The 18547-nt window shown below is 47.9% G+C and overlaps 1 protein-coding gene and 1 long non-coding RNA gene across 18 annotated transcripts in view; one reads left to right on the forward strand and one right to left on the reverse strand.

The window, feature by feature from the left end:
• The window catches only part of CAMK2G (calcium/calmodulin dependent protein kinase II gamma), a 55559-nt gene that overhangs the window by 32819 nt on the left and 4193 nt on the right, over positions 1-18547 (forward strand). For 2 of the 17 annotated variants that reach the window (XM_077124871.1, XM_077124883.1), the window contains exons 13-20: positions 44-106; positions 2102-2145; positions 11859-11927; positions 13046-13090; positions 14522-14570; positions 15774-15887; positions 17946-18021; positions 18393-18487. In XM_077124871.1, the coding sequence (XP_076980986.1) occupies positions 44-106; positions 2102-2145; positions 11859-11927; positions 13046-13090; positions 14522-14570; positions 15774-15887; positions 17946-18021; positions 18393-18487 (555 nt within the window). Of the gene's footprint in view, positions 1-43; positions 107-2101; positions 2146-9694; positions 9728-11858; positions 11928-13045; positions 13091-14521; positions 14571-15773; positions 15888-17945; positions 18022-18392; positions 18496-18547 lie in introns of all 17 variants that reach the window. The other 15 variants (XM_077124882.1, XM_077124885.1, XM_077124888.1 and 12 more) reach the window with 13 other exon arrangements.
• Positions 4832-15713, reverse strand: LOC143653697 (uncharacterized). The gene is made up of 4 exons (XR_013161485.1): positions 15570-15713; positions 13280-13373; positions 12311-12461; positions 4832-5694 (listed from the first exon to the last, which is right to left on the reverse strand). It is a non-coding gene; the product is annotated as an uncharacterized LOC143653697 (long non-coding RNA).

Genomic DNA, 18547 nt, shown 5'->3' on the forward strand with positions numbered 1-18547 from the left:
GCTTTGCTGCAGCTCTGTGCACTGAGAGATTGTATCCCCTCAGTTGGCAGGCAGAGCTCCGCCCCCGCCTCGCCTGCCGCGAGCGCCGCCGGCCTGGCCGGGCAAGGTACGTGGCATGAGTCCTCCCCGACCTCCTGCCTTGGCTCCCCGCCACCCCCCAGGAGGGCCAGCATGCCAGGCCCACCCACAGGGAGGCGAGTCCCATGCTTGCGGGCTGAGATGGGCATGCTGGACCAACCTCCTAACTGGGCACCTGCAAGCGCATTGGTGTCACGAAGCCCCTCACCAGCCGTGCATGCTGGGCGCTTGCCAACTGTCAAGCGGCAATAGCCTGGGGGTCATGGAGCTGGGCAGCAGGAGAGCCTTCCTCCAGGCTCCAGACAGCCCCAGAGCCCACCCTGCCTGCAGAGCCCCCCAGAGACAGCCCCGGGTGTGGCCCAGAGCCACCCAGAGCTAAGAGTAGACTTCAGCAGCACTGAGACCCTGGGAAGTAAAGCCACATGGTGAAAGTGTTTGCAGTCCTCTAGGTCCAAGGGGCTGTAGAGTGCGGTCGTTTTGGAGTCAGCTGTCCGTGGGTTTGGATCCTACCCTGAGCAAGTCACGACAGCTCTCCCAACCTTAGTTTCCTCATCTGTCCAGTGAAGATAATAAATAGCGTGGCAATGCCCGAGACCATGTATGTCAAAGGCTCTCCACCCTGCCTGGACAGGACAATTAATTAAGAGCCTGTAAGAAGAATCCTGATGCCCAGACCCCATCCCAGACAAATCAAATCAGTTTCCCTTGGGGCTGGGGATAGACATAAGCCTTTTTTTTTTTTTTTTTCTTTTACACTCCCCCAGGGGATTCTGTTGGGCAGCCAGAATTGAGAACCAGCTGATGTATATAAAGCACTTAGCAGGAGAGGTGGTCAACCGAGTGAACACACCAAAATAATGTGTTTCAGGTTATCCCAGTGTGGCTGAAGATGGGACCAAAGGCCAATTTTTGGAGTTAGAATTTTTGTGATGGAGGGACCCCTATTCCTGCTGGAGAGAACTTGGGATAGGAGTGGCCACTCAAAGGGGAGGTGCAGAGCAGTGTGTTAGCATCAGTTAGCACTTACCAAGCACTTGCTATATGGCAGGCCCACGGAGTGCTTTTTCATGTGGGATCCCACTGGATCTCCACCACTGTCCTGTTTTAGCTTCATTTTATAGATAGGGAAATTGAGACTCAGAGAAGTTAAGTAACTCACCCAAGGTCACACAGCTAGCAAGTGATGGAGCCAAGATACAAACCTAGGGCAGTCCCTGTACCTTGCAGATTCTCCCACCCACTGTCTGCTGCCTTTCTGTGGCTTTTGTGGCCAGCCAATGTCACCACCCTTCTGACCCAGAGCTCATCAGCCCTGAGCCTCACCCTCTCCTGGCTGGAATCTGTTGATTTCTCATTCTACCCCGTCCTTCCTGCTCAGTGGATCCAGAGACTGGACTCTGGGGGAAAGGACAGTGAGATAGGACCTAGTAAACCTGAGGATTTGCCCAGGCCAGGCTTCAGCCTCACCCTGTGAAACCTCCTATAGGTGGCCCAGGTCTCTGTGTCTCTGTCTGTCTGTCCTCATGTCTGATCTCCTCTGTGAACTATGACACTTTGTATCCTGAGAACGCCCAGGAGATGTCTTGCATCCTTCCAGTGTGACCGTCTTGAGGATCTCTTTGGCGTCTGGGGATGGAGTCTTCACCCTTTCACCCTGGCACTCAGCTGTGTTGAAGGGGTCCTTCCCAGGGCCCATCAGTGCCAGTAATGAACGTGAATTTTTCTCTTCCTAAATGCAGTGTGTCCCTGTTTCATGGCAGCAGAACTTCAGTGCCCAGATCCTGGGGTGCTGCCCTGAGAGGGGCAGATGCCCCTCGAGCTGCCCTTCTCGCTGAGGGGCTGCTAGGAGAGACCTCTCCCAGAGGCAGGACAGACATTGTGGCTTGCGGAGTTCAGCCAGGGGCCTCAGGAGACCCCTGGCCCCCTATTGGACACAGCAGTCTCTTTAGGATCCAGCTGCCAGATCTGAGATTGGGGAGAGGGGACAATGCAGGATTCTTAACTTTCCTCTTTGTTTTCACAGCTGCCAAAAGCCTATTGAACAAGAAGTCAGATGGTGGTGTCAAGGTAAGTATCTCTGCCTCTCCTTCCAGAGACTGGCCTTTCTCTCTCCCCCAGCAGTCACTACAGGGAATTCTAGGCTTCTTGCTCCCCCTTTTCCTGGGAATCTTCCTATCCCTGCTCTTCTGCTTTAAACCAGAAACCCTTATGCCCTAGAACAGCAGGTTCCACTGGCCTGAAAGATTCAGGGGAGGTGATCCAAATTATCGTTTACTCGAGCTGAATCCTAAGTCTGATTCCCAGACATGTACCTCATCTCCAGGGCTTGACTCTCTAGGTGTTTTAAGTCATCTGGTCCACCGTTTCTTTCTTTTTTTTTTTTAAGTAGTAAGTGCTTTTTATCAAATAAAAGCAAAGTTTGCCTGATTCAGGGTCCAGGGCTTAGAACCTGAAGACACTACCCTTTTGGTTTTTTTCCATATCCCTAAAATACCTCCAGAATCCAGCTCACATACCGAGTAAATGTGTCCTCAGCTTTTTTTTTGTCATAAGCTCCTCAGAAACAGTCAAGGGAACGTGGTACTTCCTGGCCTATTCCTGACTAGTGAAGGAGTGTTTTCCATAGGACCAGTGGCCTGGAGGGACCAGCAGGAAGCTCATGTGAGAGTAGCTGCTCAGCCAGGATAAAAGAGAGGTAGCTGGGGGACTGCCAGGCCTCGACATGTTCTGCAGATGCTTTGGGGCAAAAGGGGATGGGTGCTGGGGCTGGGACATTGGATAGGAGTTCGTACTATCTTGAAGCCTAACTAGTTTACACCATGGAGAGTTCTAGTCTAATTCGTGAAATTATCCAAAACCTCTAAAAGTCTGATAAAAGTAAAAATTGGACTTTCCCTCAGGATCTTGTGTCCATACGTGCCCCGTTCACTTCCTTCTACTCCTTCTTCAGTCCCTCACTCTTTCTGCATGCCTGCTTTATATATTTTTACCCCCAGCTCTGCACACACCCTGCTAACAAGGAGCTGGGGTTGATGGGCTGTCACTCAGGTGTGAACTAGATGGGTGGAGCCAAGTTGGGGAAAGGGGGTTAGGATTAGTTGGAGGGCTATTTTGAGTGTTTATACCTGGGGAAGAAGCTGGAATCAATCAATCTTTACAATGTATTTAATGAATACCTATCAGAGGCCCAGTGTTGAATTCAGATCTAAGACACACACAAAGGCATATAAGAGGTGATGTAGTTTTCATCTAGTCTTAGGAAGTTGCAAGGTTAATTGAAGAGAAATGTGGGCACACGTGGAGTCAGCTAAGCACTGAGTGGTATATGGTATACGAACCCTAAGTGTGATGGCTCAGTCCAAGAAGCTCTGGGAAAAAGCTTACTAGAGAACACTTAAGGGAAGTGGGAAGATTTGAATCATGTTGGCGACGGCCACTAGGAATTGGGACTGGAGGTGAGTGCAGGGTGGGGGAGACATGCTTTTCTTTGCCACCTTGCACACTTATGTGTTTTCTTAAAAATGACTATGAATGGCTTCTGTAACTTAAAAACAGCGGCAAGTATTTTTATGGGTTCTATTACGCGTTTGTTGTTCTCTGCCTCATTGGAACATGGGGTGTGTGATAGAAGGATGTGAAATGTGCTGCGGAGGATTTGGCATTTTGTATGTCAGCTGGGGGACGCTCTGGACCACTGACCAGGGAAGCCATGGTAAGAGCAGTATTTAAGGAAGATCTGGCCTCCGGTGTAAGGGTGAAAAGAGAAAAGGAGGAAATCCGTCTATCAGTGAGGAGTTGTTGTAATCTGGGTATAGGATAGAGAGGAAAAGGTGATGAGAGATGCAAAGGGGTAACAGTCAAAATATTTAAGCTGCAGGAGAGCATAGGCACCACCCTGTCAGAATATGTATGACTGTAGTAACTGGTCCTCTGTATCCATGAGTGCTGGGAATATCAGCTCTGAATACAGATGCATCAAAAGAAGTCCACGTTGGATGGGGGGGGGGAGTTAAAACAAACAAAAAAGGAGCTGATTGTACACTTTGGATGGCTTTTATTGTATGTGAATATATCTTAAAAAAACCTGTTCTTCAAAGTGAAAAAAATTAAATCTGACGCAGATTCAACCTCAGTGGAGCCTTTCAAAGTGAGCCAGTGAGGAAGAGGCAAAGAGTTTATTAAAGTCTTGGCTGTGTTAAATAAGCAGACTATCATAAAAACACAATTACTTTCATTTCTGATAAAGGCCAGGGACTGCTGGCATTTAAGCTGGGACAGGTCCAAGTCACTTAGCATCCATAGCTCTAAAGAATTTCATGCCAATTGCATCCCAAGTTGTGGGACCACCAAAAATGCCCCCACAGATTTTCAAATATCCTTGACTGGGCCACACTGTGCTGGTTAATATCACTGATCTAAACCAAAAATACATATTCAGTATACATATATGATGAATTCTTTTAGAGCTTTATATTTTATATAATAATAATGTGGATAATAATATCAATAATATTATATTAATATCAATAATAATATCAAAATGTGGATAATAATATCAATAATAATGTGGATTTTCTGGGGAAAAAAAGGAGCTATCAAAGATAACACAAAGTTTCTATCCTTGAATGGTGGCACCTACCTCTGCTAGAAATGGGAGTAATTGGGAAGGAATGCCTCTATAGGTGAGAAGAGAAGAAGAGTTGTTTTGTTTTGATGTTGAAATTTTTATTTTATTTTTTTAATTAACGTACTGTAAAAGTGACATTTTTGGCCTACAGTTCTGTTACTTCACACACATAAGTTTGTTTAATACCCCCCCTTAATGAAGAAGGAGCTTTTTTTTCATTCAACATACAAACAGAAACATTCTTACCATATGATCATTCCATTCTTGTTATATAATCAGTAACTCACAATATCATCACATAGTTGTATATTCATCATCATGATCATTTCTTAGAACATTTGCATCAACTCGAAAAAGAAAAAAAAATCCATGCATACCATACCCCATACACCTCCCTTTCATTGATCATTAGCATTTCAATCTACTAAATTTATTTTAACATTTGTTCCCCTATTATTTCTTTCTTTTTTCTTTTCTTTCTTTTTTTTTTCACATGGACAGGCACTGGGAATCGAACCCGGGTCCTCTGGCATGGCAGGCAACCATTCTTGCCTGCTGAGCCACTGTGGCCCGCCCTATTTCTTTTTAATCCGTATGTTTTACTCATCTGTTGATAAAGTAGATAAAAGGAGCATCAGACACAAGGTTTTCACAATCATACAGTCACATTGCAAAAGCTATATCATTATACAATCATCTTCAAGAAACATGGCTACTGGAACACAGCTCTACATTTTCAGGCAGTTCCCTCCAGCCTCTCCATTACACCTTAACTAAAAAGATGATATCTATGTAATGTTTAAAAATAACCTCCAGGATAACCTCTGGACTCTGGAATCCCTCAGCCATTGACACTTTATTTCGTCTCGTTTCTCTCTGTCTCCTTTTGGTGGAGAAAGTTTTCTCAATCCCTTGATGCTGAGTCCCAACTCATTCTATGATTTCTGTCCCACGTTGCCAGAAAGGTCCACACCCCTAGGAGTCATGTCCTATATAGAGAAAGGGAGGGCAGTGAGTTTGCTTGTTGTGTTGGCTGAGAGAGAGCGAGGCCACATCTGAGCAACAAAAGAGGTTCTCTTGGGGGTGACTCTTAGGCCTAATTTTAAGTAGGCTTAGCCTATCCTTTGCAGGATTAAGTTTCACATGAACAACCTCCCAGATTGAGGGCTCTGCCTATTGCTTTTGTTGTCCCTACAGCTTGTGAGGATATCAAGAATTCTCCACTTGGGGAAGTTGAGTTTTCCCCCTTTCTCGCCATTCCCCCAAGGGGGCTTTGAAAATACTTTTTATTCACTGTTCAAATCACTCTGGGATTTATCGGGGCATCACTCTGGACAAACTTACAAAATCTCATGCCCTACTCAAGGTTCCATGTACTTATGGTGTACTTATGGTGTTAAGTTGTCCATATAAGTTATATTAGGAAATGCACTAGTCAAAATATAAATTTTGTACCAAATAAACATTTTTTGCTTTAGTCTCACACATAAGTTAAAGTTTTAACATATTAATTACCATCTATTTTCAACACCCTGCAGTATTGACATTCCTTTGTTCTTCCTCATGCAAAAAAACATTTTTAAATTTGTACATTTAGTCACTATCATAATACACTCTAGGCATTCCTGGATTATACCAAGGGAGCTTTGTTTTGACTGTACTGAGATTTAGAGAAAGAGGGAAAATACTTAGTGGAAGCCCAGGGAAGAACTCAGCACTGGAGTTGTAGATTTGGGAACCACGTGAGTTGACTCACTTGGCCAACTTTTATTAGAGTGCCAAGGAGCACAGCAATATATTCTGCCTTCTGAGGTGTTTACACTGGGAGAGAGAGGAGGAAACTACAGTTCGGTGCAGTCTGATAAGATCTATGAGGGAAGTGTCTATAGGGCAGCCACCGTGGCAGCATAGAGATAAGTGTCTGAGCCAGAACAGGAAATCTTCTTAAAGGAGGCGCCTGTGAAATGAGTTTGGATTTTGCCAGGGTAAGGCATGGAGAGGCATGGGGATATTCCTGCAGAGGGAAAAGCACATGTGAAAATATAGAAGTTTGCATCAGCATGATTCTAGGAACTTAAGGTAGCTTTTGTATAGCTAAAAGAAAGGAAAAAAAAATAGGACCTGAAATGAAGCAGTGACAGCTTTATACACATACACATAAGCATACATACGCATATTAAGAGATTTATTGTAAGGAATTGACTCATGCAACCATGGGGACTGACAAGTCTGAATTCCATAAGGCAGGCTGCTGGCTGGAAATTTCTGCAGGAGCTGATGTTGAAGTTGAGGCAGAATTCTTCTGACCTCTGAAACCCTCAGTTCTCACTTTTAAGATGTCCAACTGATTGGATAAGGAGATTACCCACACTCCTTTATTGATTATAGATGCAATCAACTGATTGTAGATGCAAGTCCCATTTATGAAATGCCTTCACAGTAACAAGTAGGCCAGTGCTTGACCAAACAACTGGACCCTATGACCTAGCCAAGCTGATACATGAAAATAACCATCACAAACATGGCATGGTTGGGTGAAAGTGCCAAGGAAGAAAAAAGGGGAGGACAAAGCAAGATGTGCAGAGTTCAGCCTTTCTGTTCCCTTTTGAAAGCTGAGGGTGGTGATCAGTGCTATAAGGGAGGCCTGTAACATTGCTTTCAGTATACTGAATCATTCTTTGCAGACTCCATCTTCCTTTCCCAACTCCGCCTTCTCCAATTGCTGCTGTGGAAGTGTCTTTAGGGAGTTTTCTTTCTCTCTACTTGGAAGCTTTCTGCAAGACGCTAGAAATGTTAGCGTTGGTTGGAGCAGCTAGTTTACCTTGTGCCCTTTGATATGGGGACTTCAGATTCTGTTTAGGTTTCTTCGAAGATGGATGCCAGTAACCCAGGGTCTGTGGAAGAGTGACAGCAGCTGTGAGGGTAAGACTTGAGGGGATATACTCTTGGGTTCAAAGAGACCCACAGTCTAGGACAATTTACATATTCTGTTAGTCCCAGGGCATATGGCCATCTCATCTTTAAAAAATAAAAAAACCAGAAGAGAAGAAAGGTTATTACTACTTTCTCAAATATTCTGTGAATATTTATTTGTTTAAATTAAGTAGCCAAAGGAGGCTTGAACCCTTTTTTATTATTTGTTTCATTTAGTTAATTTTTAAATAAAAATGAGATAAGGTTCTTTAGAAGTATTTGGAATTTGAACAGTGCTGGTTGTGTGCTGCTTGAGAAGGATCCCAGCTGTGTGTGGCTGAGGGCAAAAACGTGAAAGAAAGGAGAGAGGGGTTTAAAGAAATCCACTAAAGTCTGAAACAGTCTTTGAGTGGAAAATGATTAGCAGAGGGTTTCATGCAGGGTAGTTTAGAAAAAAGGAAACCAGCTAGGAGACAGCTGGGAACATATTCCCTCTTAGGTTGAAGCTGAACATCTTCAGCCTAAGGCAAGGTCCAGGTAAAAGCTACCTGTGGTAATCTTTGACCACAAGCCCCTGAAAATAACCAAAACCAGTATCAGCCTCTTGAGAGCCCCCAGAAGAGTTTTAACTGCCATGATTCATGGCAAGTTAGAAACCTACGTTCTGCTTTAGCCTGGGGAAAAACCCAGGGTCAGTAAACCTAGTTCAACTCAACACTTGTTGATTTTATACTAATCTTAAAGCATTTTGCCTTAAAGAGATTACAAAAATAAATAAGATATGGACCTTCTCCCAAGGAATTCACAGTCTAGCTGAATAAAGGGATAAGTACATATCTGAATGTAAGGTAACTACCTCTTTTCTGAGGGATACTTTTAGAAATAAAATCTCATATTTGAACATATATGAAAGGTTAATGCTAGTCTTTTGTGGATCATTCTTTTAATACTTTCAGTTCTCTTCTTTTGAATGTAATGTATTCACAAAAAATGTCTTCTGAAGTAGAATGTAAGCTCCTTGAAGATAAGAACATTTATCTGATAAGTTCACTGCTCCATCCCCCATGCCTCTAATAGCCCTAACCTAAGTACTTGTTGAATGCAGTTAAACAAATGAGCAAAAGTTGAACAATAGATGACATGTTCCAAGGGGAGTTCTTTCTCCCAGAGAGCTAATTATAAAATTCTTAATTACCCTTCACCTTTTTAAAACACAATCTTCTGAGATATATTTTCACTGTTTCATGTGGTCTTTAATTTTGTGCTCCTTTCACATTTGAACATAAAGTCCAGTAAGCATCTAATTGAGGCTAAAGATTTGCTGCTCTCAGCATTCCCTGTGATTTACATCTTTGTCTCTTTATGAGACCTGTACTTTTACGCACCAGCACTTTAATTTTTCCATTTTCCACTAATTGCAAAGTGCAATAAAACATTCAAATCTTCTTTGTGGGCCATATCAACAAAGAAGATGATGCCAAAATCGAACTGCTTATCATGATTTTCAAAGGCTCAAACATCTTTATCTGAAGAGTAGTTTTAAGGCTGCAGCCAAAAAAGTCTAGGTTCAAAAGTCAAAATGTATCAAAGCCAAGGACAGCCTATAGTAGCTTCAGCTGCTTACCTGGTCGCTGTTTACTTAAATTTCAGTAGATCTAATAATGAGAAAAAATAAATACCCTCTTATGTGAGCTAGCCTTATAATATCCAAACCTGTGAATTTGCAGCAAAATGTTACTTACCCTGATAGGCTTGTAACTTCACCTCCTTAATTAAGAAGCTCTGAGCAAGGCTAAGACAGCTCAGAATATAGGAAATTTGTATTTGTGAACCTGATGGCAGAAGAGTTCTTCCCTCCTAGGGTCTGGGGAGTGTGTGTGCTTGTTTGTCCAGGTGCTGTCTTAACCCCTCTGATGCTGGACTCCAATTCTCCTTCTTCTGCTCTCACCCTTCCTACCTCCCCCAGCCCCTCTGCTGATGCACAGCCCGGGCTGGTGCACTAATCTGCAGTGTCTCTGTGCTTCTCTTCTTACCTCCTCTCTCCCCTTCTCTTTCCCTTTTGCGTGGTGTGTCCAGAAAAGGAAGTCGAGTTCCAGCGTGCACCTAATGGTGAGCCTTGCCTGCCCACCCATCTGCCCACTCCATGCTGCCTGCGCCCGCCTGCCGGCCACGCAACCCCATTCTGCCATCTGCGTGTGCTTCACTCATCCTCACTGCATGTCTGTGCCGTGTGGGCAAGTGCGGCCTGGCCTGCCAGGAGGGCGCCTTTGCCCAGGGTCACCCAGTGGCCTAAGATACGGGCATTGAAATGTGTGGCGCAGGACCCTCTGTGTGGAGATTGAACTGTGACCCCTGCAGCCCAAGGCAGGGAGCAAAGCTGGTCCAGACTTGGGGCCAGGCGGTAAGCACAGAGAAGGACTCAACTGGCTTATGGTTGCTCAGGAGAGACCTGGGTTCTCTGAACATGAGCAGCCTCTTCTTGCAGACTGGCAACCAGTGGCATCTATGCATTAGTTAGAGGAGCTGGTTGTAGGTTCTCGAGTCTGAGCCCTGCCCTCCTGGCCTTTTCCCCTATACAGGTACCCATTATCAGACTGCCCAGTATTTCTTTCTTCCCACCCAGCCCTTAGGGGGAGCAGCTAAAACACTAAAGTGGATGCCTCATCTTTCTCATGGGAAACAGGGCACCAAGGAGGACATAGCAGCCTGGGTCATTATAAAATCATCCATTAAAACCAGAGGTGTGGCCACTTGTGACATCCAGCCCTCTGCAGATGTGGCAGGTATCATGGATACCCTGGAATCCTTGCCCCAACAGGGAGTCTTTCTCTCAGTAGGGTCTTACAGGAAGGGAAACCTCCAATCAGCCCCAAATAGGACATGGGCATTCACAGCTGAGCTAGGAGGACTCTGCTTCCTGGCTGGAATGGAAGTGAGTTTAGACCCAGTCCTGACTATTCCTGGGACCCTGCCTTCATCTTTTCCAGCCTACAGAGTTCAGTGGAGTCATTAGCATTTGGTACCTGGCTTGGGGTTCCGTGCCTCGTCTTGGGTTTGGGGACAACTCAGCCATTGACAGCAAACTTAGGTTGGATGGCTTAAGGTCTGGTCCCAGGGGCCTTAAAAGAGGCCAGTAAGCAAGAAGTAGCTCTCTGCATGTCCTAGTAGAGAGGTGGATTGTAGCTGTCCATGCAACCTCATTTGTACCCCATCCAGAGGCAGCAGCCGTGCATTTGACTTTGCCTATTGAAGCATCAGGCTGTCCTTCTGTGGCTGTCAACTCCATGGGGCCTCCCACTGAGACTGAGTGTGTTGGTCAGGGAATCTTAAGAGGCAGGGAACATCGATGTGCCTCGCAACCCAGGTGGTTGGACCCCTTCCTCTCCATCCTCCTCCCCCATCTGCCATGCCATTCAGTGTCAGGTTTTGAAAGGCGAGAAGATATCCCTGGTTGTGCTGTCATCAAGAATGTTGGCCTGCTGGGTGGCCAACTCTTCCTGGGTGCTGGGGTCTGGGTCCTGGGACTGCAGCTGCAGCCCCCACTGGATTTATCTGCCCCCTTTGTGGAGCTCTGCCCTCGCTACCGCCGATCAAGCCTAGGATTTATCTGGCTGAAATTTGAACAGCACAGCCTTGTCTCTGCTCCCTGGGGGTCGGTGGATGCATTTTTGTACCCACAGTCGAATTCCACCCCTTGCCTCTCTGAGCACCATCTCCCAAGCCAGCCATTCTTTCTTTTCTCATTCCTCTCTGTTTCAGGTCAGGCATCAATCTGGTATTTTAAGGGGAAGGAAATTCAGGTGGCAGGTTGTAAAGGGCATCAGGAGGCTGTCCACAGATATGTGACCCAGAGTTTCTGACCTTTGTTCTACTTTCTTATAAACCAACCTTCTTTCCCCTATAAAGTGGGAAGGAGATCCTGAATTTCTCTGGGTGAAGTGTGATCGCGTAGTGACACGGCACCTGACATAAGCAGAGATTTCTGGAGAGATGCTTTAAATCAAACCTTTGGGCTGGTCTCACGCTGGGGATGCCTCCAGAGCTAGGTCTCTGGGCCCCTCCAAATGCCCCCTTCCTCTCATCACCTCTCCAACCATTGTGCCTATCCGCCTAGCGTGATGGAGGCCGCCTCAGGACCCACCCCTCCGGGCCAGACCGGGGGACAAGGGAGGTCTGGGAGTCAAACCTGAGCTGCTTTGGTGACTCTGGAGGAACTAAACCATCTGTTTTCTTGTCTCAGCCACAGAGCAACAACAAAAACAGTCTCGTAAACCCAGCCCAAGAGCCTGCGCCCTTGCAGACGGCCATGGTACCTCCTGACTACAGCTTCTCTGCCTCTGCCCCTGGCTGCTTCCTGCTTCTTCCCTCTTCCTCCTCTTGCTCCTCTTCCCAGGCCTCCTTGGCCTTTTTCCTTTCTCCATCCCTGTTAGTGCAGGCTGCTTTGTGTACTGCCCCTTAGAACCCCGCCCCCCATTCATTGTCCCGCTTGGCCATGCCCCTCCTGCATGGCAGAACCGCTGCCCTTGCTCCTTTCACTGCTGGGGGGTGTCGGGGAGAGTGATCAGGGCTCTCAGTTAACCCCTAATGGGTCTGCTGCGTGGGCCAGGAAGGTGAGTCACTTATAAAAGGAGAGGGAAGAAGCTTTCTTGGGACCTGTACATCAGTTCTCGGAGGCCTCCTTATAAAGCTTACCTCAGCCTCTTGCAAAGCCAGAAACAGGAAGGAGAGCTGGGGTCCTCCACCGCTGGACGGCGCAGAGGTCTCTGGGTTCCTGGAGTGCCCCATGCTGTCTGAGTTCTTCCCAGGCTCTGTGTATCTTCAAAGCTCCCTCTATTCACTGTGGCTGGAGAGTTAGCAGGGGGGATAATGGGGGTAAGGGAGGGATAATTGTACCTGCTTCTCCTTTACTTCCTTTGGACCCTCATGCTACCCAACGGGTTGCTGTAATTACAGGAACTCTGGGGAAGGCAGAAGGTGGGGGAAGCTGGCAGCTCCCTGGGGGGGTCATTTCCGGGTCTTTCTGGAAGTCCTCATCATTTGCTCCCCCTTGGTCCCTGCCTCCTGCGCACCCCTTGGTGAACAAACTTATGGGGCCTGACCTGTGCCCTCAGTCTCACAGAGACTTGCCCCAGAGACTCCTCTGGGACCTCCATTCAGAACCAGCAGGACTCAAGCCCAGAGGCCCTGCTCTGCTTGGCTCCCCTGGCACCTGCTTTCACTAAGTGCCAGGCCCCTCCTTCAGTCCAGGTCCTAGCCACCTTGGACCCCAGTTGAGCCAGAATATTTTGTCTCCTGGGAAGAGCTGATGGCCAGGCCTCGACGGCCATCCGGGGGTCTATAGGAGGACGAAGATGGGGTTAGGGTCCCTCAGGGAAGAGCTTTAGTCTGTCCCCAAGTCAGAAGGGTAATTCTCATCTTCTCTCCCAGGAGCCACAAACCACCGTGGTGCACAATGCTACAGATGGGATCAAGGTGAGTGGCTCCTGAGTCTGTCTCCTGCCTTCTGGGTCAGGCTGCACACCTGGGTTGGGGTAGTGTGTGCCAGTTTGCTCTCTGCATTCCTAGAAAGGGCATTATGCCTTAGTGATTCTGAGCTCAGGCTCTGTGGTTAGACAGACTGGGTTTGAATTCTGGCTGTGTACCACTGGGCAAGTCACTTACCCTCTCTGCATCTCAGTGTCTTTCTTTGTAAACTGGGGTTAGTAACAGAACCTTCCTCTGTGAGTTGTGAAGTTTAAATGAGAGTAAATGTTAGCTTAAAAAAAAAAAAAGACAACAGAAGCAAGATTATAATCAGAACCTAGCGCATTATCCATTGCCTCACCCCTGTATGCTCTCAGTAACCTTGTCTTCTTGTTTTCACTGATATCTAGTAACTATTCATTGAGCCCAGATACCGTCCATGACTCTGGATGCCATGACAAGAGGTGACAAGACAAAGTCTCTGTCCGCAGACAGTTTGGGTGTTTGAGGGAAAGGGAGGGGAGACAGATAATAGGCCAATAAGGAAATAGGTAAGATAAAGTCTGCTTGCGATAAGTGCTATATAGGAAACAGTGCAAAGTAAAGAGAAAGAGAGTGACCAGGACCTTTAATTAAGTGGTCAGGGAAGGAAGATATTTGAACTGAACCCTGAATGATGGGAAGGAGGCAGCCAGGCAAACTGAGGCTGAGTGCCCTAGGCAAAGGGAACCAAGTGCCAAGGCTCAGCCTCCATAAAGAATGAAAAAGATCAAGCAGAACCTAGAGTGTGGTCAGCAAGGGGGAGAGTGGTAGGAGGCAATGAGGTTGGAGAAGCAGACAGGGCTGCTGTCTGCCTAGGGCCTTGTAAAAGTTTGCATCTTATTCAAGCAGCAATGAGAAACCATTGGCATTCTAAGCAGGAGAGTAATATAATCTGATTTATGCTTTGAAAAATCACTGTGATGTGATGGGCAGAAACTCCAGAGAGGAGGTAAAAGTGGAAGCAGGAGAACAGGAAGCCATTGTAATAATTCAGATGCAAGATGGTGGTAGCTGAGACTCAGACATTGTAACTGTGCAATGGAAGAGGTAAGACAGGTTTTATTTGGGAGTTAGAACTGATGGATTTAATTTTAGATCAATTGGGAGGGAAAGCGAGAAAGAGAACCATCAAGGATATTCTAGGTTTTAGCCAAAGTGACTAGGTAGATGATACCATTTACCAAAAGGCAGAAAACTGGGGATGGAACAGGAGCAGATTTGGGAGGGATCTTGGGAATCCAGAATTTTGTAGGTGTCAGATGGCAAGTGTGGAAGTAGAACTTTCTGTGAGTCTTCTTTGTACTTCCTGTAGGGGCACATAATCTGCTTTTGTTCTGCTTGGCTCCCCCACTGTCCAAGGGCCTGAGCGTATAGAAACATGTTCTTTTTGGCCTACAGGGCTCTACAGAGAGCTGCAACACCACCACAGAAGATGAGGACCTCAAAGGTAGGTGCTGGGCCCCTGCTGGGGAGTGGACTCAGCAGTGACCCATGTCTCCTGTCTCCAGGGTGGCACCTGCCTTGTCTGCTCCCAGAGCTGGGACCAGTAGCTCCTTATACCTCAGGAGAAGGCTGCTTTCTGTGGGCCAAGATAGGTGGCCCCATCTGGTATTGCTGGGCTGGAAAAGAGCCCAAGTCTAAAATAGCCAAACTAGATTTTTTTTCTGAGCCTATCCAGGGCCAGGGCTCAGAGAGCTGTTCTTATTGCTTATAATGATGGAACATCCCAGAACAGAGGCATCCTGCATCACTGCAGACGTACCCCACAAGTGTTGTGAGTCATAATTGAGGCGACCAGTCATTCTGATTTTTCCAGGACTACTGAGGGGATTCCCAAGATGGGGAACTTTCCCGTTTTAAGCAAGGCCAGTCCTGGGCAAGCTGTGATGAGTTGGTCACCCTAGACAGAAAGCCTTGGCATGACTGATGGCGTGGGGACTGATGTGATATCTGTGAATCCACATCTGGCCGCCTCCTGGTGGTCTTGTGAGAAGCATCAGCCTGAGCTCGGAGCCAGGATGCCAGGGGTGTGGGAGGGAGATAGGGTCGAATTCACTGGGACTCTCTGTCCTGGCTCTTCAGTTTGGTCCTCTGGAATTGCTCCCTTCCTTAGATGAGGCTATCAGAAAAGGTGGAGGAATGTTTTAGGACAGAGCTGAGAGCATACCCAGGGGAATAAAGGGACGCCAAACCTTTGGGAATCAAAAAAAAATATATATATAGAGAGAGAAAGCACAAAAGAATAGGACCTCCAGGGCTTCTGGGATTAAGGTCAGATAAATTCAGTTCTGGGGATGCTAGCAGAGTAGGAGGTACCTTCACTGCTGGCCTCTGGACCCTGTGTCCCAGTACCCTAGGACCCCTTCCCGTTGTGGACAACCTGTTAAACCTCTTAAACAGGCTGTCTTAAGGCTCCTCTGGAAGCCACAGGCCCAGGGCCTGGTACCTTTCTGGGGCTCTCAGCTGGGAGGCCTCTCTGGCAGAGGCAGCGGCGTGGGTTGTGGTCCAGAGTCCACGGCAGCCTGAGGTGCCCCCTTGCCCCGGCTCTGCAGGGCCACGGGCTCGGGTCCTGTCCGGCTTGCTCGCTCATCTGCCTTGTTCTGTTTGTTTTGGCTGCTCTGCCTTGCCCTGCCCTGCCCTGGCTGGCTAGCTGCCCCACTCCGCACTGGGAATGGCAGCTCGGGGCCTGAAGGACGGAGCTCCCGGGACAGAACAGCCCCCTCTGCAGGCATGCAGCCCCAGCCTTCTCTCTGCTCCTCCGCCAGTAAGTGTGAGGGAGGCACGTTCTGGCTTCCATCTCCCTGGCTCGTCCTGAAGTCCTCTCAGGGATCCCCACCAGAGCTTCAGCCCAGCCCAGCTGTCTGTCTTAGCTAGCTTCTAGCTTTGGGAGCAGGGCCTCTAGCAGGGGTGGGGAGCTGTTTGGAGGCACTGTTATGACCAGGTGGGGGGTGGGGGTGCAAATTAGCTAGCAGCCTCTGAGACTAGGCCCAAACAAATACAAGATGAGTAAGTAGAAGTTACTGGCCTGGAGGGAGGGAGTAGAAAGCCACTGGGATATGCTTTGGGCCTTCCCAGGTCAGCACTGAGCCAGGAGGAAGGGCAGAGTGAGAAGTCAGGTCCCAGGTGGTGTGGTGGGGGTACCGGGAAACATGGAAGAGCTGAGAAACAATGTGGGGGGGATATGGTGTTTTCTGAGGCTCAGCACTACATCATGATAAAGAGCATGGGGTTCAGGATGAGACAAACCTGAGTTTAAATCCCAGCTACACAACCTTCAAAAATGTGGGAAGTTGCTTAGCCTGCCCAACCTTCGGTTTCCTTATTTGTAAAATGGGAATATAGTGGTACTTCATTTACATTAATGAAAAAGATAAAGTCTTGATATGGTGATGCCTTCCTCGATAATTGGTAGCTCTTGTTTATGTTTGTTTAGTTGTCTGTGTAGAGGGTGCCTTTGCCTGATTCTTTTCTTCCTACCATCTCTCCTTTTAGAATCTCTAAATGTAATCTTCACCCATAGGGTCCCAGTCAGGTGCTCCAGATGGGTTTGGTGGGTTGGAGATGGGGTGTGTACGTGTTTTGTGTGTTTGTGTATGTGTGTGTATGTGTGTGTGTGCTGGCTTCCCTCTTCAGAATGTGGACAGAACTTGTTGGTTCCCCTAATGTACTGTTGACTCACCTGCCTGATAACGGCTGGTGGCTGTGGGGCCCCTCCTGGCTGTCCCTTTGCCTGCGCTACCCCCTCCCGGCCGTGCTCCTTGGTTGTGCTGGCCCAGCTGTGCCGTGGTGGGGCCATTCTAATGCTTACATTTGTCTTGCAGCCTCTCGCTTCTGTGTGGCCTGTGCCAGTTTGGGGTTCCAGTCAGGGTTAGCCTGAGTTCATTCTGAGCCATCCCTTAACGTGGCGGGTGTCCTCTGCTGATAGTGGCGCTCCCTGTAGGTGAGCTGCCTGTGAGTGCAGGACGTCACCAGCAGTCCCTTGGCTTGGGGCCCGGGGTGGGGGTCTCTTAGGACACCAACTCTGCCTGCCTGTCAGCCTGAACCTTGCCTAGGTTTTCCTGAGGGACTCATCCTGGAATGAGAGCTGGTATGAGATTTACAGCTTTTCCAAAGCTTGTCCAGGGTAAACAGAGCTGTCTCTCTGGTGAGAGGCTGTCAGGAGAAGAGTTTTTACAGTTCTAAGACTCCTTATCCCAGAAAAGCCCTATAAACCTGTGAAGGAAATGAATACAGTGAAGAGAATTAAGCATCCATCCTAGGGCTCTCTTCACCCTTCTTGGAGCTCTCATCCCGGGCTGGATTCTGCTCTCTGGCTGGCTGCTGCCCAGGGCTTGGTTCGGACCACTGACTGAGGGCTGAGAGAGAGGGAGTTACTGAGACCTGACTGAGCCCCTTCGGGTGAGAGAAGGGAATGGGTGGTGGAAAAAGCCATATTAGGAGATGCTTCTTAAAAAGGTTGAACCTGCTAGAGATGGGATATGCAGACCTTGGATTGGGTATTCCTGATATGCCAGACTCCTCAGCTGTTAGAGACAGGAGTGCTTGCTGAGAACTGGCTGTTCGCGGTGAGGGAGGCAAAGGTCAGAGAACCATAACTGAGTGGGCTCCAGGAGGAAGGGGTCTTTGGCTCTGCAGACACCAGAGAGGGGGAAATGGAGAGAAAGCTGGGCTTGCTGCAAAGAGCCTTAAAATCAGAAGAAGGATGTCTGTCAAAGAGATCACAGGGAACACTTTGAAGGATCCGGGAGGGTTCTCTGTCACTTGGGAGCTTCCCCAGTCCCACACGGGTAAAGCTCTGGTTGTTTTCTTTCCCCCCCTGCAGTGCGAAAACAGGAGATCATTAAGATCACAGAACAGCTGATTGAGGCCATCAACAATGGGGACTTTGAGGCCTACACGTGAGTAAAGTCCTGTGTTCTTGAGACCCAAGTAACCTCTTGAGGCCTTCCCTGCTCCCCCTAAAAGCAGGTAGGACCTTGGGAGAAGGAAAGGCTGAGCCATGGGCACAAAGCATCTGAGTTAAACACCAGGCCCCTTGCCTGAATGCCCTTCCTGGTTGACACCCTGTGATTGAGCCCACCCTGGTGCATTAACCGAGAGTGTCCTGGAGGTGGGCAGAAGGGGCAGGACTGAGCAGATCAGCAGGCAGACCCCTAAGATCTTGGCAGTCTTCTCAGGCCTAGTCCACAGGTATGGAACGATGCCACTGCCGAGGAAGGAAGACAAGTAACTCACATAGAGGCCTGATGGGCTGCTTTTTTCTCTGCAGGAAGATATGCGATCCAGGCCTCACTTCCTTTGAGCCCGAGGCCCTTGGTAACCTTGTGGAGGGGATGGATTTCCATAAGTTTTACTTTGAGAATCGTGAGTGGGTTCGTGCTGCTGATACACTCCTGCCTGCCCCTCCCCGCTCTGCCTCTGTCC

This window comes from Tamandua tetradactyla, chromosome 13, assembly GCF_023851605.1.
Source record: "Tamandua tetradactyla isolate mTamTet1 chromosome 13, mTamTet1.pri, whole genome shotgun sequence".
Lineage (NCBI taxonomy): Eukaryota > Metazoa > Chordata > Mammalia > Pilosa > Myrmecophagidae > Tamandua > Tamandua tetradactyla.